The 24,612-nt window shown below is 29.1% G+C and overlaps 3 protein-coding genes and 1 non-coding gene across 5 annotated transcripts; 1 reads left to right on the forward strand and 3 right to left on the reverse strand.

Moving 5' to 3' along the window:
- The first annotated feature begins 630 nt into the window (after window positions 1-630).
- Window positions 631-3,001, forward strand: LOC126671035 (uncharacterized). The gene is made up of 6 exons (XM_050364726.2): window positions 631-793; window positions 875-971; window positions 1,563-1,923; window positions 2,018-2,504; window positions 2,591-2,646; window positions 2,731-3,001. Exons 1-6 carry the CDS (start codon window positions 739-741, stop codon window positions 2,773-2,775), a joined length of 1,101 nt encoding a protein of 366 aa, XP_050220683.1. The 5' UTR covers window positions 631-738; the 3' UTR covers window positions 2,776-3,001.
- Window positions 3,002-3,802: 801 nt separating this feature from the next.
- On the reverse strand, window positions 3,803-7,935 carry LOC126673616 (ubiquitin-conjugating enzyme E2 2). 2 transcript variants are annotated; one of them, XM_050367828.2, is made up of 6 exons: window positions 7,757-7,935; window positions 7,215-7,361; window positions 7,091-7,116; window positions 5,569-5,658; window positions 5,384-5,472; window positions 3,803-4,194 (listed from the first exon to the last, which is right to left on the reverse strand). In XM_050367828.2, the coding sequence occupies exons 2-6, from the start codon at window positions 7,337-7,339 to the stop codon at window positions 4,066-4,068; spliced, it is 459 nt and encodes a 152-aa protein (XP_050223785.1). In that variant the 5' UTR covers window positions 7,340-7,361; window positions 7,757-7,935; the 3' UTR covers window positions 3,803-4,065. The 2 variants fall into 2 exon arrangements, with proteins under 2 accessions (XP_050223785.1, XP_050223784.1); XM_050367827.2 differs by having other exon boundaries at window positions 7,215-7,348; window positions 7,757-7,933.
- Window positions 7,936-12,165: 4,230 nt separating this feature from the next.
- On the reverse strand, window positions 12,166-12,238 carry TRNAA-UGC (transfer RNA alanine (anticodon UGC)). The gene has a single exon. It is a non-coding gene; the product is annotated as a tRNA-Ala (tRNA).
- A 2,111-nt stretch (window positions 12,239-14,349) lies between these two features.
- On the reverse strand, window positions 14,350-18,815 carry LOC126671376 (WRKY transcription factor 72A-like). Its single transcript, XM_050365145.2, has 6 exons — window positions 18,475-18,815; window positions 18,150-18,239; window positions 17,384-17,461; window positions 16,200-16,757; window positions 15,507-15,620; window positions 14,350-15,393 (listed from the first exon to the last, which is right to left on the reverse strand). The coding sequence occupies exons 1-6, from the start codon at window positions 18,592-18,594 to the stop codon at window positions 14,467-14,469; spliced, it is 1,887 nt and encodes a 628-aa protein (XP_050221102.1). The 5' UTR covers window positions 18,595-18,815; the 3' UTR covers window positions 14,350-14,466.
- Window positions 18,816-24,612: the final 5,797 nt, after the last annotated feature.

Consider the following 24,612-nt stretch of genomic DNA (forward strand, 5'->3'; position numbering starts at 1 on the left):
AGACGATGTTGAATCTGAAAATAAAGAGTTACAGTAGAGATCCCAGATCTCTAATTTTATAATCTCATATTGACTTGTCAAAAAAAAAATGCAACAGAAATTAATTTTCATGATAAATTAAATTTGATGTTCCCCATTCATAGTAGACAATCCCTAGCCCAGTGAATAAATGCAGTAGATGGGTAAAATGGCCCACTCAAAAGCCCACAAAGATCAAGTGATGAATCATCAGATACAAAGACAAAAGCCCACCCGGATTCCAAATCTCAACCGTCAAAAAACAGTTCCCCACTTTCCAATATCAACGGCATCAAGATTTTAAATTTCAAATTCCACACACTCATTGATCAAAATTTTGAACGTTTTCTCAAGTAAAACGGTCCCACAACAACGCGCCTCGCCGTTCAAAATTTATTTCATTTCATTCCCATCCATCAAAGCCACACTCAAAAACTCAGTACTTTCCATCACAGCGAGCCACGTGTAATATTCGCCAGGTGGCGAACACACAGAGCGAGTTGATCACAGAGATCGTGATTTAAATGTGAAAAGAAATTGAAAATTTGAGCATCTTAAATTTTCCCGCTCAAAAGACAGAAATCAAGAATATAAAACAGAACGGTTTTATCTTATTGTCATTTATAAAATCAAAAGTTGTAATATTTTGTCTTAAAAACCGATCTCACTCTGTAGATTCGTGAACTTTGATAATTGAATTTAAAGGAATTTTTGTTAGATATGGAAGAGATAGTGAAAGAGCAACAGCCTGCTTCTGTTGGTTCTGCTGTTCCTGGTAATAATAATAGTAATTTGATTCGTTAAAATATTTGTGTGATCATTTTATTTGTTTGTTAAATTTTTAGTGTTTTTATAGGGAAATCAAAATTAAGGTATCCGTTGAGATCGGCGACGAAGGTGAAAGAGGAGAAGACACCCGGCGGCGAAGTCTCCAATCCTTCTGTTTCTAAGAGGTAATGAATTTGTTCTGTATGTGAAAATTTTCTCTGTTTTTTTATATATATATATTAATTTGATGTTTATACGTTTGAGAATTGAAAAACAAGCTATGATTTAATGTTATCATTTATCTTAAGCTTAAAAAAATCAAGTTATGATTTGATCTGATTCCATCACCGATTTGTTTTTTATTTATTTATAAAGTGATACGTCGTGGCAAAATTAGGTATTGATTGATTGATTGATTATACTCCCTCCTTCGGTCCATAATATTTGTCGTATTTGAAATTTTTTAATGTATATTCGTTTCGTTTAGGATCCTTGGTAGTTTTATGCCTTTCAATTAGTTAGCATTTGATCTGTACAATAGATTGTGTCTAGTAATGTGCCTGTTGCATTTAGAAAATTATCCATTTAGGAAATTTTGCAGTTTTATTCCGCGATTTCATCTTATTTTAGGCCTTTAATTCCTCGCATATTTCATTTCGAGGTTGACAATTCTCTTAGAAGGTTGCCTATGAACCTTAGTTTATAACATTCTTTTCTTTTTGTCTCAACTGATGCAGTCTATTAAAACTGAAGTTAGTTTTTATTCGAATTTTCAGGGGAAGGACTCCGTCGAGTGTAAGTAAGAGTGTAGATGTTCTTAATCTTTCTGGTAAGGAAAGATCATCTGCTAAGCCACCCAGAAGGCTGTCTGTCCCTTCTAAGTCAGGGGTTGCTATACATACTAAAGCAGTTGGCACCATAACCCCTATATCTGAGACCAGAGCAAAACGATCGACTAATGCTCAAGGGAAAAGTGAGACGCCTCTGTCTGATGTTTCCAGAACTTCCAGCAGAAAGAAGTTTAATGCACTGGCTTCAGCTTCTTATTGGATGACACAGATTAAGCTCTCTGAAACGGCCGCTAAGCACTCTATTTCGCTTGGATTTTTCAAGCTTGCTCTAGAAGCTGGATGCGAGGTATGCGGATTTTGGTGCTAACTTGAATTCTTGCAATTGTTTTACTTATCTGTTGACAAAATTTGATGTTTGATAATATTGTGGTGTTGTTTAGCCTATTCAACGAATGAGGGATGAGCTTAAATCATATGTGCGTCGTCATGAACTTAGTGAAATTGGAGAAGCAGTGAAAGAATTATTTGAGAGCTACAATATAGTAGACAATCAAGAGCAGGTGCAGGTTTCTGAAACTTGTTCTCAAAATCTTGAAGAGGGAACTCGATCTTCTGATGATGAAGTTCGCAGCTCATCTTCTACAATTGAAACTAGGAAACTGAAGCCTAGGTCATTAAATGCTGACACTCCACAAGTTACATCTGGCACCGAGCCATCTAAAAAAGAAATTATTCAGAAGAATGCTTCTGCTATCAGGACCAGGTCAACTCAGAACAAGAATATTGCTAATTCGCCATCAGTTAAAGATAATGCTGGTCGTAATTCACAGAAGAAACCTCAAAGGCCAAATACATACAAGCAAGAAACTGGCAAGAAAACCGAAAAAATGAAGAAACAAGGACAGAAATCTGCTACAGAAGAAGAAGGTAACAACAAAATTTAGTTAATCTTCACAGAAATATTGTTAGTTTTTTGTTGATTCTAAATGCTAACAATCACCTACATTTTATAGGTTCAGTTAGCCCTCCAAAAGCTGCCATTACACCTGAAGAGGACAAAGAAAATATGGTAATTGAGGATTTATTTTTTTATTTGTAGTTTCCAACCTTCAGCTTTTTCGTTTTTTGCTTATAGCATCATTACCCGGTGCAGAATGATCCGGCAATGGATGAGATGAGCACGGTAGAAGTCTGTTAGTCTATCATGCAGCAATCTACAAAGTCATATCATTCTCATACTCTTGTGGTGCTTGTCTTCAGTGTTTTTTGAAGTGGGGGCTTTTACTTTGTATAGCATAGAGTTACTTATATCTGGTGTGAAGTTAAGACATATTCATTTGTTTTCTGTATGCATTTTGAAGTTTGTGGGTATTGATCATACAATTGGTATTTCATGAATTAATTACAGATTATTATTTGGCTTATTATTGTTAAGTATTATCTCTGATTAACTAATTTATTGCTGACATAAAAAGAAGCCAAGTTTTGCCATACTACTTAAAAGATTTTCCATACCACATAAATTGAAGTTTCTTCTTGATCATGTGCTGTCTATACTTATGATTCTGGGAACGATAAATTGAAAAATACTTTCATACAACATATCCATGGACAAAGCTCATAATATTATATACATCACTGAATGTTTAAAAATTCTAATTAACTAAATTTCATCACTGACATTATTTACGACATAAAAAGAATTTACAATTGCAATTTTTCAGCAATCTCCCCCTTTCATATACTCCCTCCGTCCCAAATTGATAAGCATTATTCTAAGTTTCTTTATCCAAATTATGGGCGGTAATTTATTACTTGAATGCTTAAATGACATATATATCCTCATTAATTATAATATATACATTAAAAAGAGAGTAAAACCCATTAAAAAACAAAATCAACACTACATTAAATAATGACAAGTGTAATTATGTTTTTAAAATTACTCATTTTACATGGATACTAAATTTCTTAATTATATTTGTCCTAAACTGACTATTAATTTGGGACAAAGGGAATACAATTTAATTGCTTGTTGTTACCTCTGGCAAAACAAATCCTAAATTTACCAATATTATTTTAGTACTCATCGAGAGATGAACTGTGACTAGATGTCACTGCAGTAAAAATGACATCAAAACTGAGGCAGGATAAAAATATCAACAGTCTGTTAAGGTAATTTTCTATTAACCCCTCCATAAGATAATTGACAGTCTAAATCACAATTGAAAAACCAGTCAAACAGCTTATACATTGAAGCACAAAGTCATAACAATTCAGTACAAATTGATGCACAAATTTTCTATTTTACAAGAAGCTTAAAGACACGCAATAAGGAAAAGTCACACTAAAGCAGAGAGAAAGTAACCCGTAGAGAAGCCAAGGGTACAGGATAGAACTAACAAGATGAATCTTAATGGCCACGCCACTTTATTGCATGCCTCCAAAGCTTTACACAGTCTTGAACTGTGCCACCAGAGCTCAAAGATTAGTCTGCCGTCCAGCTCTGCTCCACAATCTCCCTGACTCTGCGATTGTACTCCCGCTTGTTTTCACTGAACATCCGGGCAGCTTCTGAATTTGCAGGAGAATTGGGATTGGGGTCACACAGCAATGACTGCAACAACAGACAATATGGTCTCGGTTATCATGTGAAAATATGAAACAGCAAAAATTGTAAAATAATGCTTAACATCTTATTTTTTATGCACACAAATTCCATTTATATTTGTAAAAACTAGAAAATTTATAAAAAAAAACAAGTTCTTGGCCAGGAAGATTCTCTAAGTCCACTATATATCATATAGCTTCAAAACCATTTGAATCAGTGCACTAGTTAAACAAACAGTTATTCATTATCGCTTACTGATACCATCTTCAAGCATCTCATGAAGATGATGAAGTTAAAATAACATTTGCCATTTACAAAATACCGGAAATAGGTTTGATTCCTTCTACGGCTGTAGGTAGGAGTTGGACATTTTGAGAAACCGAGTTGGGCATTTCAGAAACCATAAAGCATCCTGTGCTAATTTTTATGTTCATATAAGATGGCATTATTTGGTTAACTTGAAAATTACAGGATTGAATATATGAAGATCTAAACTGTGATTTCCTTGCAATTTATCGATTCTTATTAATAACAGGTGTGTGGGTTGAGGATATCTAACGCCATCATATTTCTGATCTGATGTTTTTCCAAGCATGTTCCTTGCTAGGGGTTTTAAAGCCTTTATGCCTACAGAATCCTAGTGTCATTCCCCCGGCTTGGGTTATAGAGAAATTGCTATTATAAAAACATTATCAATCTGAGAGTAGGGCATCTCAAGGTCCATTAACACCACTTTCTCAATAATTTTTAATCACTACAATCAAAACTTGGAAACCTCTGTAGATAGATCCTTCAACTCCCCTTTTATAATCTCCTTTTCTAGACAAAGGGGTACATATGGGTAAAACGTAGTCAGACATCTTCAACCGACTATTGTCTTAAGACCTGAAAAAGACTGACTATTATCTGAACTAATAGTTTAAGTAACCTCATCAAAATGGGATGTGACATGTGAAGGCTCATAATGTAGTTAAAAACATTTTATTGAATATGAGAGAAGGAACCAACTATGGCTAAAGATGATAAAGATATAATGATATACAACCTTAAGGGGACTATTCACCTAATACGTCTTGACATATTTGGCAAATGCAGTTGAATATAATTTTTAAGCATAAAGCTTTTGTGACATCGCATATGTGCTCAAATTGGAAGTTCACAAAAAAAAAATTGAATGATGAGCATGTATCTTTACCTGTATGGATGTGAGTATAGCTGCGACATCATAAATAGGACTCCACTGATTTTGTAAAATATCCAAACAGATACTTCCATCTGCATAAACTGATGAGATCCAGAGCAACATTAGAGACAACACCATCACAAGCACAAACAATTCAAATTCGGATGTTAAATCTAATAATTCTTGCTCTAACTTACTATTTGGATGGAACATCCGAGAAACAAATCGCACAGTTGGTGGTTTGTTTGGATAATCCTCACTAAACTGTAGAGTCAACTTGAACGTACCTGAAAAACGCAATTTTTTTTTTATTTGTGTACATTATCTAAATTTGTACAGTTGAAGATGGAATAATGAATCCTAGGCACAGAGATTCATGCATTGTCTTTTTTGTCACCCCTGGTTGCGTCACCTAAAGGATGAATATAACTTGACAAGCCATTTCCAAAACAACTTGCAAATGTCAAATCAGCTAAGCTTTTATTTAGTGATTCACAACTATATATTATAGCTTAATTCTGTTAAAAGGGGGAAAAATAGCTAAGCTTTATTCTTTTAAGTGAAACTCGTATGACATAGCAGGCAAGAAATGAGTACATATAAAAGTACACGTGTAAGGAATATAAATGCACATATACAAGTCTAACACTAGATTTTATAAAGGTTGTGCATGGCAAAGCTCGGAGTTGATTTTAGAATATGAAAATTATCCCATCTCACAACCCTAAATTAGTCTAGAATCTCTTATTATTCTCAGCCTCGACTCATTTAAACATTTCAAATTGGTTTCAAGTACACATAAAAGGGCATATGTAAGAATATAAATGCACATATACAAGTTTAATGCTAGATTTTGAACAGGTTGTGCATGGCAAAACATGGAGTTGGTTTTAGAATATGGAAGGCTTAAAACTTTATCCATGCTAAATTATATCATCTCACGATACTAAAGTAGTCTAGAGGACCATGTCTCTTATTATTCTCAGTTGCTTCCACGGTTCCACCTCCTCTCCACATAAAAACTTGTGACACTTTTCTTGGTTTCTCCCAGGCATGCAATATATGCCTCTGCCAGTTTCTTCTGATAATACCTCGCAGCCCCTACTTAGCCCCCTCCAACAAAAGAGAAAAGAGAATTCCAATGTTCCATGTTTTGTGTTCGGGAGCACGTTTGAGTTTAGATAAAAAAAAATTAACTTCAAAAACTTAATTATCTTCAAACTTGCTTATTTCTTAATTCTTAACTGGACAGCTGAATCGTCACTTAGAAAACACATGTAGGCGACGCAAATTCATATGATTATAGAACACTCATGATTTCTAATGCTAACAGGCAAGCTATCCTAGAGAATAGGATATAAGAATCATCTAAATACATGCTTCCTAGAATTGATTTGAAAATAAAATACGTACACATAGTTGCCACAATATTCATACTTTCAGGAATCCCGAGTAGGTGTTCATTGCAACAGTGTTAGAATTAATAAAACAGCATACCAAGCTCTAAATAACAATTCAAAAAAGCCTAAGGAAGTATGGAACAACTAAAAGCACCATGCAGGCATTTCAAGTCTCACTTATATCACAAGAATATATTATATTGTGCACAAAAATCAAAACGTGCAATACTTAGGCATAATGATGATTCACATATTTATGAATATACTATTTAGGCACATCATTCTTTCATGTAGCCACTTTATAGAAAATAGTACTCACCTCCATCCCAAGGAGTATCATCAGGACTGCAATCCAAACAAAAAGAAAGAATACGTCTTAGTTAGCAGTAGCTAGATTTGCAAACCATAACACGAGTAAAAATATTGTAAGCAAATAAACATACCCAAATATCACAGCATTCCAAAGCATGATGTTGTTGTCTTGAGGCGCCCCACTGATCCCTGCAGGCGGGTCTTGCTGCAACCTCTTAAAATCTCTCATCAATCTCTTTCTTGAAGGAGTCGACATCGCTACTACCTGCAACAAAACCCTAAATCAGTGTAAGAACCAAACTTACATATACAAATAAATACCCAGACTAACCAAACACAAAACCAATTAATCAAATAAAAAGTACGGCATGACAGAATCATAAAAGTAACAAACTTTATCAAGAATTACATTTTTGCATAACAATTAAAGAAAACAAAACTATCTTTACATCTCAATTAATCTAGCCAATCATGTGCACGCATGAATATACCCAAGAAATTAAAAAAACTCTTCAAACTTACAAGAATAAACAATAATAACCTAGGGTTTCAATTTTTTTCTCGAAGCAAAACAAAAATATGAGATCTTTTACAATCGATTTAAACAGATCTACAGACATAATAAAATTAGCAAAACAGATTCAAAAACAAAATCAAAAGCATATATGGATACCTGTTGAAGTAGATGCGATGCGATGCGAAATAGAGAGATGAAAAGAGAGAAGCAGGTAAAAGCTAGGGTTTTGAAATTGGAAGAAGAGGGGTTTGATAATTGGTATTAATCGGAATCTTTATAAGTGAAAGAAAGTGATCAAATTCTAAAGTATGAGTGGAGAGGAACAAATGAAAACAAAGAACGAATCTTATTTATATATTTTTTTCATTATAAATGTTAGACAAAAATAATGGCAACAAAAAAGAAATTGCAAACATACAAAAAAGCAATTATTTTCGTTCTTAAGATGTTTGCAAACATACAATAAAAAAAAAAACCCTAGCCGTCTCTCTCTTTTGAGAAACCTCTCAAACCCTAGTAAGTTTTACCTTTTTGTTCATTTAGGAGGTGGTTTTTGGTCATTCTTGGCCAAAAATCACCTCCCCAATCTCTCAAATTCAGTTTTTTAGCCTTTTTCCATAGTTTTTGTCTTTAATTTTGAATAAAATTTCTTTCTTGGCCAATTTTGGTCTAGATCTAGAAATTATTTTCTATCTTAGTATCTTAATTTTATTAGATCTATTCTAATCGAAATTAAGAATAGTTTTTTTTCATCGTTGGAGATGAAATTGTTTTTTGCGATGCAAGCGATTTGGATCTCTAAAACAATTATACCCACCATCTTACGACGGATTTCACCAAATATCGGTATGTTTTGCGTCAGTATAGATGATGTCTTTAATGTTCAAGAGAAGAGATATGTCACTGAAAATGTGATTAGGGGCTCTAATGATGAAGTTATAGCTGCTAGTTGTAGCAGTCGTGCGATTAAAGTTAGTATTATCATGGCAAGCGAAACTAATCTAATTCCCTTTATTTTAAAGGTTGTAATGGATGCCTTCAACAACAACTCTTTGCTTTGTAATATTATCAGTTTGATAGCACATGACTACTTTAGCTTAATTGAGATGCATATATATTGTTTTAATTACAATAGAAAATCTCATGTGGTAGCATATGACTATTTTAGTTTATCTAATTGGTTGGGGCATGTCCCTCCGATTATCAAATTCTATGTACTGGCTGATCAATCAGCTTTTGATTAATAGAAGTTTTTATTTCAAAAAAAAAAAAAAAGAAATTGCAAAAGAAAAGGAGAAGACGGTAAAATAATGAGCAACGCATCGGTTCTTAAATTTACGAGCATGGTTTGTATAGGTTAAACTTAATTTAAGTTTACTAAAACTATTAATCTAAATACTTTAAAATAAAATTAATGACGTTACCAATAAGTTGTAACTCAAATGTCATAAACACTGTAAAAGTAAACTATCAAGGTCGTATATTTAAATTTTTCCACAAATGCTCGCTCTTCTTTCTCCAATTAATAAAAAGATAATTAATATCATTTGTATATTTTTGGGGTGCATCAAAATTATATATTTGATTTTTAAAAAATAAATTATAGACATATTTTTATTTTTTTTATTAATTTTAGTATATCTGCAAAACTAGTTTCTTTTGACTTTGGAATCTTATATGCCCCAATTTGTTTTCAGTTTTTATTAAAAAAATTTAGTTTGATAATTGACCTATTAATTATATCAATCTGTGATGGTTCATTTTTTATTCATTTAGCATCAATATATTTATTTTGATACAATAATTATAAATATATATATATATATATATATATATATATTGAGTTTCTTTTAAGTACTAGTGTCGCTTTACGTGTTTCACACGTGGCTCGTAGTGTAACTCGTCAAATAATGATAATTATATTTATTATAAATTAGAATAATTATATTAGAAATAATTTATCTTATTTATAAAAAATATCAAATAATAATTATTCATAATTTATTAAAATTAATTTATTTTAATTAGAATTTATCTCAATAAATTTTTAGTTACTAATTATATTTTATAAAATTAAAAGAATATTTATGTAAATTTGTTTGCCTTGTAATCTATCTTTATAGATCTAGCATTATCGTAGGTGTTTTATATTTAATTAATACAAATTTTAAAATATATTGTTGAACCTATGGTTAGAAATTTTATATAGACTAAAAAACGTAATCAGCATCCATGGATGTGTCACCGCTGCAAGCAATATTTAATTTATATTGGAGGTATTATAACTAAATCACTATTAGCACTAATTTAGTGTCCAATTGCGTATTTACATGCACTATTTTAGCTATGGTAGGAGGTATTTTAACCAAATTAGTATTCTTCATTAATAGTGTACGATTGCATGCAATATTTTAGCTATCGTTAGTATTTTAACTAAATAAGTATTATGTATTAATAATTACATAAATTTAAGGGTATTAACGTAAATGTGCCTGTCCCCCCCCCCCTCCGTACTTTTATATATAGTATAGATATAGATATATATATATATTTTTTGAAATTCTTTCTTTATTCATGAATGTTTTTTTCCTTAATATATTAATTTTAAAGTTGCTCTCTGAACTGTTATTAATAAATGTTTTATTTTACTATATTTTTTCAGTTGGGTTAGTTTAAAGATTCAATATTTAATTTTTTATTTAAATAATTATTAAATGGAGAAAATGAATTTCCGAATTGTATATTTAAAAACAATTCTACCAATGTGATTAAAAAGCATGAAGAATTTTTATTATTTGATTGAGTTTTTTTTTTTTACTTTTTAGAGCATATTTTTATATGCATTTTTTAATTTATATAGATCAAGTGAGCATGAACTCTCATATTCATTTGAATTTAAGAGAAATTTAATTTTAATAATAACTGATGAATGGTAAATTACAGTTTTATCCAAATTCGCTCGACCTAATTTATTTTATTTTAAAAAAAAAAGAAGATAAAGTCAAATCTAAGCCTCATCAAATTCAGTTATATATGATTCTCGAGCATTAAGAAAAAGAATCACTCAAGAAAGGAGATCCAGACCTTATACTTTCTTTATGCAACATCTCTAAATGCACTATCTATTTAAATAAAATATAGGATTCACTTCAGCAAAATAAAAGCTTAATTCTGATATTGACTATATTTTCTGTCATTATATAGAGATCCAATCTATGCTCTCAACTGTTACAAGGTCTAATTTAAATATTTATAAGGTCTAATTTAAATATTTACCGGACTATTACCATGACGAATATTCTGACTTATTTTATTTCATAGATCGCTGTTAACTTTTTTGGTTCCATTAGTTATGTTTAAACTAATTTGATAAAAACCTTGAAACAACTGAATATACAATTTATAAATCCAAACGGCTAAAAACCCATTAATAAAATCAAAACAAGTCTTAAAATCTATAACAGAACAAAACTTAAACTAAATAACCATATAAATTAATTTGGCCAGATTGGTTGACCAAAATCAACAATTTAGTAAGCTTAGGATGTATTAACAAAACAACTAAAGCATGACTTGCAATATTTATAGCATTGAATACTTTGCAATACAATATAGTTGGAATATTCACATAATGGGTATGACTGTGGGTAGACCACACTCTTCTTATTCATGAACATATGCATTTTTTTTCCTTATTCATGACCAAGTAATCTATATAGTAGCAAATGAATAATAAAACCAACACTATACATAGTCTCAATTTATATATCCCATATGAAGAGACCTGCCTGTTGATGATTAGACAACATACCCACCAAAATTGTCTCTATGCATAAATGTAATGGATCTATTTAGAATTATTATTTATAACATTTCAACCCTCAACAATAAATTGGGAGCAATTGGTGTGCAAAAATATTTCATCTCAAAAGCATGATTCCATTTTTAACACAATCCTTTTTAATGTTATTTTTATTATGAATTTATTAATAATTTTACAAGTTGTATTTAAATACTAAAATTCTATTCAAATAAAATTCTATTTTTAGCATAAAATTAACGTCCAATCAAAAATGTTTTCCATGTCAAAGTAGAATTGATATCAAAAATAGCATTGCATTCGAGATGCAATTATAGTCAAATTTTGAATTTGTTAATTTTTTTAATCAATATTCTTTCTATTATTTTTAGAACTATTTCTTTAAAAAATAAATTAAAAAATAACTATAAGTTCTCTTTTTCATTTTGTTTATATAAACATGCATTAGACAATTAAGTAAATGGTGTAGCTATCAAGAATCCAGATATATACAAGGGGGACCTTAGGATTTTGAGTATACATTTTATTGATTGATTGAATATATCTAAAACTATATTTATTCCTTCCTATCCATTTATTTTTTTAGGTTTTTGTCTTTCTCATTGAAATTTATCGGTACAGAATAAATTTAATATTCACACATTCCACCATAAATTGTCTGCTCTAAAATGAGTCTTTCTGTTTGTTTTCTAGTTTCCGGTAAAAGTGGAGTTGATGAAAACATAACAGAAAAAAAAAAATTAGATGGAGATGCAGGGTATCGAACCCTGTACCTCTCGCATGCAAAGCGAGCGCTCTACCATTTGAGCTACATCCCCTTATAGTGGTGTTTTAAACTTTAACATAATTGTAGGATTTTATTTGACTTAAATAGCAGTTTCCCTCCTCAACTTGTAAGTAATGGGCAATTAACATATAAATTAACTTTATGGGCAAATTAGTCATGAACATGCTGATTATGGACAATTAGCCCCATTTTAAAAAAATAGCTTAAAATTTGATGGGCCAAATTGCCAATTGAGGGACAACTTACAAGTTTAGGGGCAAATTGCCCATAATATGCAAGTTCATGACTAATCTGCCCACAAAGTTAATTTGTGTGTTAATTGCCCATTGTTTATAAGTTGAAGGGGCAAATTGCTACTTAAGTCGATTTTATTTGTTTGGGTTTAATATGGATTCAGAATTATGGGGATATTGAATCGAAAATCTGAATTATAGAGTTTTAAATTTTTTAAAATTCTACAATAATATAAAATTGTACGGATAAGACAATTTTTAAATCTAATTCGAATATAAGCATGCTAATAAACAAAACTCATTAGCTATGCTGTGAGTCCAAGCACTTTTCGGCCGAATTTTATGGTTTAGGTCTTCAAAATGGCGTTTTTGCAATCACGGCTCATTTTAAAACTTGCTATTTTATTTCTTATTATACCTAGCTTAGAATTTTCATTTTACTTTACTATTTAAACATACTTATGAGTTGTTGCATGGTAGTTTTTGAAATTTATAAGACAGTTTGATTATTTTTTCAAATATCATTATTTCATTGAATTAACGACTTTTAATGTCTATATTCTAGTATTCTATCTTTGAATTAATAAGTTTATAAGATAATTGATGATATTATTTGACAATCAACAACGTTTGAATTATCCGGTTTTTAGTTGTGACTTCCGCTACATCCGGACAGATGAGTCCATGTCCTATTTATAGATTTTTCAGCGTGTCTATTTTTTTTCCTGGGCGATGTTTCACTTTTAGTTTCTACAATCTTGTTTTATGCTATTTCATCACTAACTAAAATAGACTACTTTAGTATTAATAATTGTCATTCTAATTATTATTAAAATATTTAAAATTTTAATTAAGATAAATGACTTCTAATAAATTACTCATTAATATTTGAATTTTTATATTTATATCCATTGTAAGATAGAGTACTTCTAATTATCTTTTATTTTAATAATTAATTGATATTTTATATTTAAATACAATTTATAATTATAAAAATAATTATTAATTAAATAAAAATATAATACTTTGACGAGTCGCACTACGAGCCCACATGTGAAATACGTAAAGCGACACTAGTTATATAAAATTTACACATGTATCATGCTACGAGCCACATACAAAATACATAAAGCAATACTAATCTATACTATATATAAAAGCACGGATGGAGGGGGAGACATGCACATTTACGTTAATATCATTTTCACTTATAAAATTTAATTATTAATTAAAAACTATTAAGATAATCATTAAAATTAGAGTACTAACTAAAATAAACTACAATGTTAAAATAAATTAGAGTACTAACCAAAATAAACTACTATTTGAGATAATTGTATAAAGTACTAATTAAAATAGACTACTTTAACTATTTAATGATTACTATTTTAATTATTTTTTATTGTATAGAATTTTAAATAAGGTAAACTATTTCAATGAACTACTATTTTAATTTTTACATTATATTTTTTAGTAAAATTATCTATAATTATAAAATTTGAGTACCAATTTAATTTTTTTTAAATAATTAAAACCGTCATTTAAAGTATTTAATAAAATAAACTATTACAAATCAATCATTATTTTAAATTTTATTTAATAATTTGACTAGTCACACTACGAGCCACGTGTGAAACATGTAAAGCGACACTAGTATGTATAAAACTCTACATAGATCTGTATGATGTTACGAGCCTAGTGAAAAATACGTAAACCAATACTAATATGTACAAAACTCTACATAGATATGTAACTTGTAACATGATTATATTTTTACTATAATAATAGATATTTATATCAATTTTTAATAGTGCATTAATTTCTACCACTAAATTAAAACTAAAAAAATCTAGAAGAAGAGAGATAGCTATATATTTGTACAATATATAAAAGTTCCAAAACTTATAAATAAAGAAACAAAATTCATTATTCAATTTTGCTTTGCTTGTTGTCACCATCCATGCTGCATCAAATTATTTATCATATTTAACAGACTATTAACAAAAAAGAAAAAATGTACTTCTAATTAACTGGTTTGGTCTCTGCTACCACTAGGAGATGAAGAAGCACTTTTAGGAGACGAAAATGGCAACGAAATAGGTTGCTGCAGAAACATCAAATTTCCAGGCTGAGAGCTCGTTGAACTAGTTCTATTCAAGAAGCTTGTTCCACACGCATTGTTTGTACTAGTACTACCAATCGTCGATGAATAACTACTCGCCACAGAGAATTGCTCACCCGGCCACTTCAGCTTCTGCGCCAAGTTTTCGCCACCACTAGAGCCGCCGCTGGCCTTGCCCATGATAGACGTGAGAGCCGCCGCTAAAGCAGACTGAAAACTTGGGTCGGCAGTTATTGCTTTTGTTGCAGCAGCTATGGAATGATCAGGTAGGGTTTTCTTTTGGAAGTAGGATTGAAAAATGTTGTTTTCCACCGTTGATTTACCGGCTAGGTTTAAGTTTCCGATGAGCTGGCTCTTGTTGTAGGGCTGAGAATTATTTCCATAGCTGAATATTCCGTTTCCCCAAGGAACTGTAGACTGATCGGAAGAACCGAAGCTTAGTGTACTAGTAGGCGTAAATTTTGGAATCGGAGGATAAACTGATGAGTTTGAAAATGATGATCTGGCGAACGGCGATGAAGAAGAAGGGTTTGAGGAAGTTAGGTCAAGTGTGATCGTTGGATGTGAATTCGAAGGTGAGAGAGATGAAGAGTTGTGTAAGTAGAATTGCTTTGAATTGTTGGTGTTTGATAGGTAAAAGTTTAGTCCTCGGAGATCAGCCGGAATATTATGGCTTGCGGTGGTGGATGAAGATGATGAACCGGATAATAGCATGGAAGCGGCGGCAGAGGTGGTGGAAGCCATTGCTGTGGCGGAGAGAGGAAGCGGGTGGCTGTGTGTTCCTTCGTATGTAGTAATTAAAATTGACATGTCGTTTGCGCATCTTTGAACCTGATTAATTGGAGATTAATGAAGATAAAGAATAATTAGCAACAATCGAAAAAGTAATTACTGGAAATTTAATAATAAAATGATGAATTATGAGAATATAATTAAATTATTACCTGTTTTCTTACTGGGCAATTTTGTGCAACAGTGCAGCGATAATAAGCTCGAGGGCATGGATTTCCTTTTGCAATTTTTTGACCATATTTCCTCCATTGGCATCCATCATTCATCTGCATGTACATTATTTACTCATATATCATTTGCAAATACTATATGGAATAAAACAAGATTAATTTTAACATAAACTCAGAGGTGATACTAATTTTTAAAATTTAGAATAAAAAACATTAATCTTAACATAAATCCAGAGGTGAAATTATTTTTCCTAAATTTTATTAGTGTTTGTTTGTTAATTTATAACAAATGTGATAAAAATATATAATATCATCAATATTGGATTAAATTTTATTGTCGTTTATATACTTTTTACAAAACAATTATTAATATTTTATTTATTATATTTTTGTAATCGAATCTTTATTTTTTCAATAAAGTAAGTTATCCAATCAATTCTGGTCAATAATTGTTTATATGACAGACAAATTGTTGGGTATTCAACTTTACCACGTAGGTAATTTGTCAGCTGCATAGACATTTATTCACATGAATTAATTGGATAATTTCTTGTTATTGAAAAAATGAAAGTTCAATTATTAAATTACAATAAAGAAATGTCGATAACTGTTTTATAAAAAAAAATATAGTTCATTAACCGTAAAAATATCTAAACTTCAAAATTTAATACTAACCGTTGGAGTATCACATCTAGCTCTCACACAAACCCTAGCTTTCTTGAGAGGGTTCTGCAGCACACCTTCATCTTCTCCACTAATCACAGTGCCACTCTTTAAAGCCTTAGGTGGCCAAGTCTCTCCACCTTCTTCCTTGGGTTGTTCTTCAAAACTATGCACAGGACTTGTGTTTGGCAAAGATTGCTCAGTTACATGAGATTTATTTGATACTTCAAATTTGCAATCTAGTCCAAGAGAAAGACCTTCTGTCTCATCATCATCCACGTCATCTTTTGCATGGCTAGAGGTTTTGCTTTTTCCATTATTTTTGGAGTGTTGATCACTTGAAAACCTCGTACCTAGGCTGAGGGAAATGAACTCAGGTTCTTCAGCTGTAGTGATTTGATTGTGATTAGGGTTAGATTGTTTGGTTTGATCTTGTTGTTGAATAATGTCGTGGAATTTCAGTTGAAGAGCTTGATAATCTTTCATCATTTGACTTAAGTGCATTTTTAGTCTCTGATTTTCTTCTCTTACTTCTCCCATTTCTGCTCTTGCTGATTCAAGCCAATTATCCTGTTCATGCAAATCAGAAAACTAATATAGTTAATTTCATGTCTCATAAACTATGTATGATAGACATGGATACAGAACAATGTCATTTTAAGATTTTATATGTTAAAAATAAAGTTTCATGTTGGGGACGCCAAGTTTTTAAACTGAAAACGTTGATAAATTGGAAAATATGTACTATTTAGCTCATAAGTAAATAATATAATCCGTAAATATATAGCTAACTGAAAACGTTGATCAAATTGAAATATATGTACTATTTAGCTTATAAATAAATAACATAATCGGTAAATAGCCTAATGAAATTGTTTGATTAAATGAGTTTTGGTGATTAAACTAATCTCACATCAAACAACTAATGAAAAAAAAAAACTTTAATTTAACTTTCTTATATATATTTATGAACAAGTAAAAACTTAATTTATTAATTAGATTGCTAGCTAGGATCACTAAAGAAAAAGTTTTAGTAACGGAAAATTAACTTTTAACGACCGAAAACTCTTTCATTGTAGTTCGATTTTCTTATAGAGAATAGAGGCGTTCAAAGATCAAAGAAAGGGAATCAATTAAACACAGTAATTCCGATATATATTGTATATATATGAAACAAAAACTTTTAATAAACTAACCTGCTCCTTTTGGGCGGAAGAAGATGGTTTTGAATCAGAATCCATGGGGGATCTTTCCTTGTTTATCGCAAGAGCTACCTGTTTAAGCATCAAATAGTTTTGATTAATGAAGAAGACTCAACTACTTAAACAAAAAAATTAGACATGTTTGTCTAATAGTCAACTCATTTACCTTGCTATTGAAGAGAAATAAAGAGGCTATTGAAGAGAAATAAAGAGTTTGACATAGTTGTAATAATAACAGTATTATCATAAAATTCAATCGTGTGTCTTAAAAAAGTCCTACGTAGTCGGCGGCCTTCATGATATTATAGCATACACATGGATACACGATCTAGGTCAAAATCCTATATATTACTACCAATCAAAGCTCTGGATACCAAAAAAATAAAGGAATTTTAGACCAGATAAGTCAATTTATATGACTTTTCGACCTCATAAATTCATGATCGTTACAAGGATCTTGGCATATTATGAATACTTCTAAATTTGGTCGCATTTTCAAATGGGTCGACATCTTCTAGGGCTAATTAAGACAAATATAGCAGCATATATTTGTCATTGGAGAAAAATTCTTACATAAACACTATTAAATGATTGAAACATGTAATTATATCACACTCAGCTGGTTGCTTGCATTCAATTATATCTCTTACTTTTATGAAGTAATTGGAATTAAAAAATACTTCTTCAATGACAATTCATCATATTTAGAAGTTAAGTAAACAAAAACTCAAGAAAATATGCATGTACAAAATATAATTACCTGTTTAGACCATCTTAAATCTTTAGTATTAAGTTCTGATAAAGATGAGTTCAGATCTTCAGTTTCATGGTATGCTCTTTTGCTTCCAACCTGAAGTATTAACACATACAGATGCTAAAAACTATTAATCTTAAGATTAAAAATTTTTGAGGTTACCAAATTGTAGTTTTTTCTTTTACGAAATGGTTACCGAATTATAAAAAGTTACAAATTGTTACCGAACTATAACTTTTTTTACAAAAACGGTTACCAAACCATAAGAAATTACAAAAAGGTTATCCAAAATAAATATTATACTAAACCATAATCAAAGAAGAACTTTTACCTTAGCAACAACATCAAAATCTCTGCAAGAAACTTCATCAGCACCATTAGAATCAGCTTCTAATTTCTCTTCTTTAACCAAACCTCCATGATTAGATCTTTTCATAATCTGATCCTCCATGAGTCTCCTTTTTGAAATTCTCTTATTTTTCTTTGAAATTCTTTTCTTGTTCTTACTTTTTCTTTGATATAGTAATCTCAATTAGATAGACCTTCTCCTTCTTATATATAAACAAATAGAGAGAGAGAGCATGCAGTATTTGACTCGTCCTTAATAGAAATTCAAGCTCTTATGTAGATAGATAGGCACAGAAAGAAAAAATAAATAAATTGTCAACACCCTTAATTCAATTTGCACTTAGAAAAAATGGAGTACGATAACTAATTAATTAAATAAACGCATATATAAAGTATAAACAAAACTAGAAGAATTCAACTTCAACCATTATAATTAAATTAATTAAGACTTATATATGATTAATGAAATAATTAAGGTGTACTAGCTAAGAAGGAGGTTTTTTAGCCGCAATGAGCGTAAACCCACGTAACAGTGGCAGCAGACAAGAACTTTCTCTCCGTATTACAAAAGTCACAAAGGGTTTGGTTTTAATGGTCAAAGGTTTGGACATTATATATGTAAATGTCTGCCCTTTGTGACCGGAGTTTGGATTTCTGGCGAGGATTTGAGGTCAAATATATGCATAGATAATTAATGTTTATTGGCCAATCAAATTGACCTTCTTTTAACGTTTTGTGGTATGTTTTTTTGAGTATGAATCTAGCTGCATGTTTGGGGTCACATATATTTTATTGCTAACTATTGTTATTGTTGAGATTGCCTTTTACACATAAGTAATTTTCAAACAAGTTAGCATTTTTTATTAGATTAAAAAAGGTCCAAAGTGCAAATAAATCAATTTTTTAAAATACAAAAAATTTAATTCAAATCCTTTAAAATTTGTAAGTTCATCCCAAGTTTTTCATTTCGTTGAAAATTTATTCGATTTTTTCAAAATTAATTTAATTTTGCCTATTTGAGAATTGAATTTGTAATTTCTTTAAAAAATTAGAAAGGACAAAAAATGCCGATTGAGATGTCATCATGATTAAGGTAAATTCATGCCTACTTGGCACGTCATGTAAACATAATTAAATTAATTTTAAAAAATTAGATAGATTTTTAGTAAATTAGTCAAATTAGAAGAAATTATATTTAAACTATTGAAAAATTTGGATTTTTTTAAAAAAAAATTACACCATTAAACTGACCGATCCAAGTTATATGCAGTTATATCCATATATAATAAAAAAAATTAATAATAAATCATATACAGATTATTAAACATATAATATTACAATTAATGGGCTTAACTGCATCAAAAAACACAAACTTTTGCGTCTTTTCTTAAAAATGGTGTTATTTTACATCTAAAACGGTGCCGGTGTCTTAATTGTAAAATTTTGAAAGTTCATGTATTTTTTACCAAAATTAAAAGATTATGTTAAATACCAAAAAACACGCGAAAGTAGGTGATTTTTGGTGCATTTAAGACAAATTAATAAAATATATAATCTCCCATAAAAAATGTCATATTTTAAAAATATCATATAATTATAAAATCTCTAACACTGTCGAATTCATATTTGGCATGAGGAAAGTGAATTTATATATTCATTATTATAACTTAATTAATAAAATATCTTTTAAAAAAATGATATTCAAGAAATAATAATAAAAAGTCTAATTAATAAAAATAAAATATATTTAAATATCTTAAATTATTTTAATGATAAATTAGTGTATATTTGAAGAAATATTTTATTAATTTTTTATATAATAACGGAGAAAATTTAATTATTATATATACAAATTTTATAAAATTCGATGGTACTATCTTGAATTTTTATTCTTTGAAATTATGAATTCAATTATTATAAAAATAAGTCGAGAGACTATTTTTATATATATAAATAATATAATAGACCACCAAACTGTTTTATTTATTATCTATATATAATATTCATAATTTACAAAATTGAAGGACCAAACTATTAGTATTTAGAGATATTAATGTCGTCATAATTATGGATAGTGTAATATGAAATAATTTTGCGTAGAATCTGCTATTCTTATTAAATTGTAAAATGATTTCATGTGAATATGAGTGCAGTATTACTTAGTTAGAAACTTTATTTAGATATTAGTTAGAAACTTTATTTAGATATTAGTATTACTTAGCTATTTAAAGCTAATTACTTATAAATTTATAATCTATCTAGATATAGAGTAATTTGTTTCTTTAATCAATTAAATTATCGACATTGAATGAACACTGATCGGCACATCAAATGAACTACTTTTGTTTTTATTTTTGAGAGGAAATACTAAGAAATTCCAATTTGAATTCTTACTTGAATGTCACAACGTTCTTTCGGGTGATCATTAGAATAATTTTCAGCACATTATAATTTTCTAAATATTTTGTTTAAATTGTATTGAAACTTTTTAATTTCCTTACACCTAATTTGCACTAAAAGGGAAAATCACACATTACTTATGTTCGAGAACAGTTGAATAAGCATAATTTATATGCCTTCAATTTAATGGCACCAACACTTAATTTTTTTTTTTTCCAATTGAAAAATCACATTACTATTACTTGCTTGGAAAGTACAGGACCCTTGAATTTTTGGTGAAAATATGAGGAATCTTATTTGTTAGATGGAGGAGTCAAAGGGGCATGAAAATACTTCAAAAACTATAATTTTATTTCTAGAATTTGAACTCAAAGCTGCAGACTATAATCAGATTATTCTAATTAGTAGTCCGAGAAAATGTTTTTTTTTTTGGTTTCATGTGTGTCTTAAAATTCCCAAATAAGGCTAAGTATTAGGTGTTTGATAATGAATTTTCAAGTTTGAAAATTGGAAGAAATACTCATTATAATTTTCGTTCTTTGGACGTAAATTTAATACATATAGGTGAAAATGACATAGGAAAATAAAATATAACATTTTGTTAATGGAGTAGTAGTTCAAATACTCAACCATTTACAATTTTTTTTTAGAAAATACTCTCCAACTTATAGGAACCAAATGTTTAGTGATTATCATTTTCTTCTGTTACATTTGTTGAATTTCACTCTAATACATTATACATTCTATGTTGGAAATACTTAGTAATAGAAAAAATAATTTTATATATCTATAACTATAAATAAATTGACAAAACTATCTTTAAAAACGAGTCCACTAAACTGATAATTATATTCAAGCAGTAAATAATTAATAGAAAGTTAATTTTTTTTAGTTTTTTTGACTAATTTCTGATAAACTAGTTCTTTGATTTCTTTACGTGTCAAATTTTCATGTGGATTGCTCTTTATAAAGGGGTACTCTCTCTCGATTTTTTGGTTAAAAGATCAGTTATTACTATTGAAAATTCTTCTTGCTCTATCTATAATGCGGTGGAAACTCAGGACCATATTTTCATTCATTGTGACTTTACGAGGAATATTTAGCAGTGTGTTACAAAAAGTGGAAATGGCATGGGTGATTCCTTGTACTTTTGTTGACTTCTTTATTGATATAGGAGATTTAAAAATGCAGAAACAATAGAGCTTTCAAGAGTAAAGCTATTTTCACAAGCGTTTCTTCTTTTCCAATTATTAAAAAAAAAAAGAGTAAAGCTACTTTCAAGGAGGATGTAGCATCTACAAATTTTGTTTTCTTTTTAAGAGTAACAATAAAAGTTTTCCATATGCGGATTTGGATTTTTTTCAGGAATTCATATTGTATTTTATTCTCTGGCTGTGACTTTTTTAGCTAGGTCTCGTTTGTAGCCTATAGTGCGTCACCTTGTGCGAGTCATTTTTGTGCAAAAGTTTCGGATTGCTAGTTTTTGCCCTTTTGTGGCTTAATATACATACTTATTCATCAAAAATTTTTATATATATTATTATAAATATTGTTATTATTATAAAAATACTTATTTTTAAAAATATGGACTGATTTATTATAAGAATAACTTAAAATATTAACTTACGTATTATTTTTATTATTGCTTAATTGCACCAAAAATCACCAATTCAATATTTGTATGATGCTAAATTATTATTTATAAATTGTTTAGAATAAATGCATGTTATGCCTAAATTGCATGATGTTTGATGGGACGTGTACTATATATGTCTTCTATATCATTATACAATTTGTAACAAGGATTTGACTTCCTAGAAATTATTGGGCACATATTTAAACCAGATTAATTACATAGGCAACTACTGCTGATAAAAAAACAATATGCATGTTGTTAATAAAAATGAACTTTTGTCAACGTCTAATATTATGCTTATTGTTCAATTAGTGCCACCAAAAACTATATTACCAAGAGTTGTTATTACATAGATTTGTTTAGTAGAGAAAGTTTTGACATTCAAAATTTTTAATTAATTTGATTTTAAATTGAATAAATTTTTAAAATGAAAATTACACTGGATAAGTATTCCGTCGCAATCTAATTAAAAAAAATTCCCTTTACATATTTTTTTTTAAAAACAATAATTTTACTTTTGTATTATTGTCTTACATTTATATTTTTTCGTAAATATATTAGCTAAAGAAGATAAAAGAGAAAAATTAATATAAAAAATTTCTACAAAATGAAAATTATCAAAGAGACATTTAAAAAATTACTCTCAATGAATTTTGAGATGCAGGGAATACATTTTTATCTATAAAACTAAAAATCAACTATTTTAGTCATTAATCTTTAATTTGGCCCAAAACATCAAAAAAGAAGAAGTTAAGTTTGTGAATTTGAACAAAATGCTCAAAAAAGAAGAAGTTAAGTTTAGTCAGTTTACCTATTTGACCATCAAAATTAACGTAAGATTAGATTGTGAGTTTATTCAATATATATATAATTTTTGCTAAATCACAAATATAATTCTTTTAACTTTTTCACCAAATATGTTGCTATTTTAATCAACTAATTTAGATTTGTTTGACATAATGGACCCGGCAAGGCACCGGCTTTAACTTTTCTAAATTTGGTAGGACTAATGATTTAAAATTGACTCTTAAATCAGAACAGCAGCCATTTTTTATTCATGCATGAAGAAAAACAATTGGTAGAAAAAAAAAGGATATGTATCAATGTATGTGTTAAAGAGTCAGCTTAATGTTGGGTTTCTTCGTTTATTTATTATTAATATATCACGTGGATTTATTATGTACATTTAAACTTTTAACGTTTCAACAATTTTGTCAACTTCAAAGGGAGGGAGCCACTTGTTTTGCAAGTGGTGTAGAAAATGTTAATAGTAATCTTTTCGTCTTATAAAAATAACAATAAATTTCTTTTATAAAATTCATAGAATAACTAATTAAAATTAATAAATTAAAACATTTTTATCGTATTATAATAATTTTAAAAATAAATTATCACAGACCACTATACTTAATGTTTATATAATAGTTTTTCAATAGTTTTTCTTTAATTAACATTAAATATATTGATTTTTTTATATTTATGGAATAAAGTATGATTTAATATCCTAAAAATAGTTTTCTCCACAAGAAGGAGCTTTTTAAGTTCTAATTATAAATTGAATACTAGCTCACAATGTTTTAATCAAAGTAAATGTAATCTTAATTATGAAGCTTTAATTTAATGATGGTGAAGTTAAAAATATTCGAGTTTCAAATCTCAGGCGTCACTTGGTTCATCTTAAAGTACTTTCCGGAAATTTACTTTCCATGAATTATATTTCCCGGAAATTAACTTTTCTGAAAGTTCAAATATAAAATGTTTGTTTCATTTTTTATTCCTCACGAAGTGTAAAATTAGTTTTGACATATCATATTAATCTTTTAACTAAAAAACATAAATATCTTTTTATATTTTAAATATTATTAAAAAATAAATATATAATTTGTTCGTTGTTCTACATAAGATTAATAAATAATTGTCGTGCCTCAATTTTTGTATAGTAATTCAAGTACAAATTTAAGTATTGTCTACATGTTAAAATAAAAAGGAAATTGATAATTTGATTATATAGAAATATTAAAATTTCCTGTATGATATTAATAAAAATTATTATTTTTATTATAACTAATAATAATAAAATAAAAT

The sequence above is a fragment of the Mercurialis annua genome, linkage group LG3 (assembly GCF_937616625.2).
Source record: "Mercurialis annua linkage group LG3, ddMerAnnu1.2, whole genome shotgun sequence".
NCBI lineage: Eukaryota > Viridiplantae > Streptophyta > Magnoliopsida > Malpighiales > Euphorbiaceae > Mercurialis > Mercurialis annua.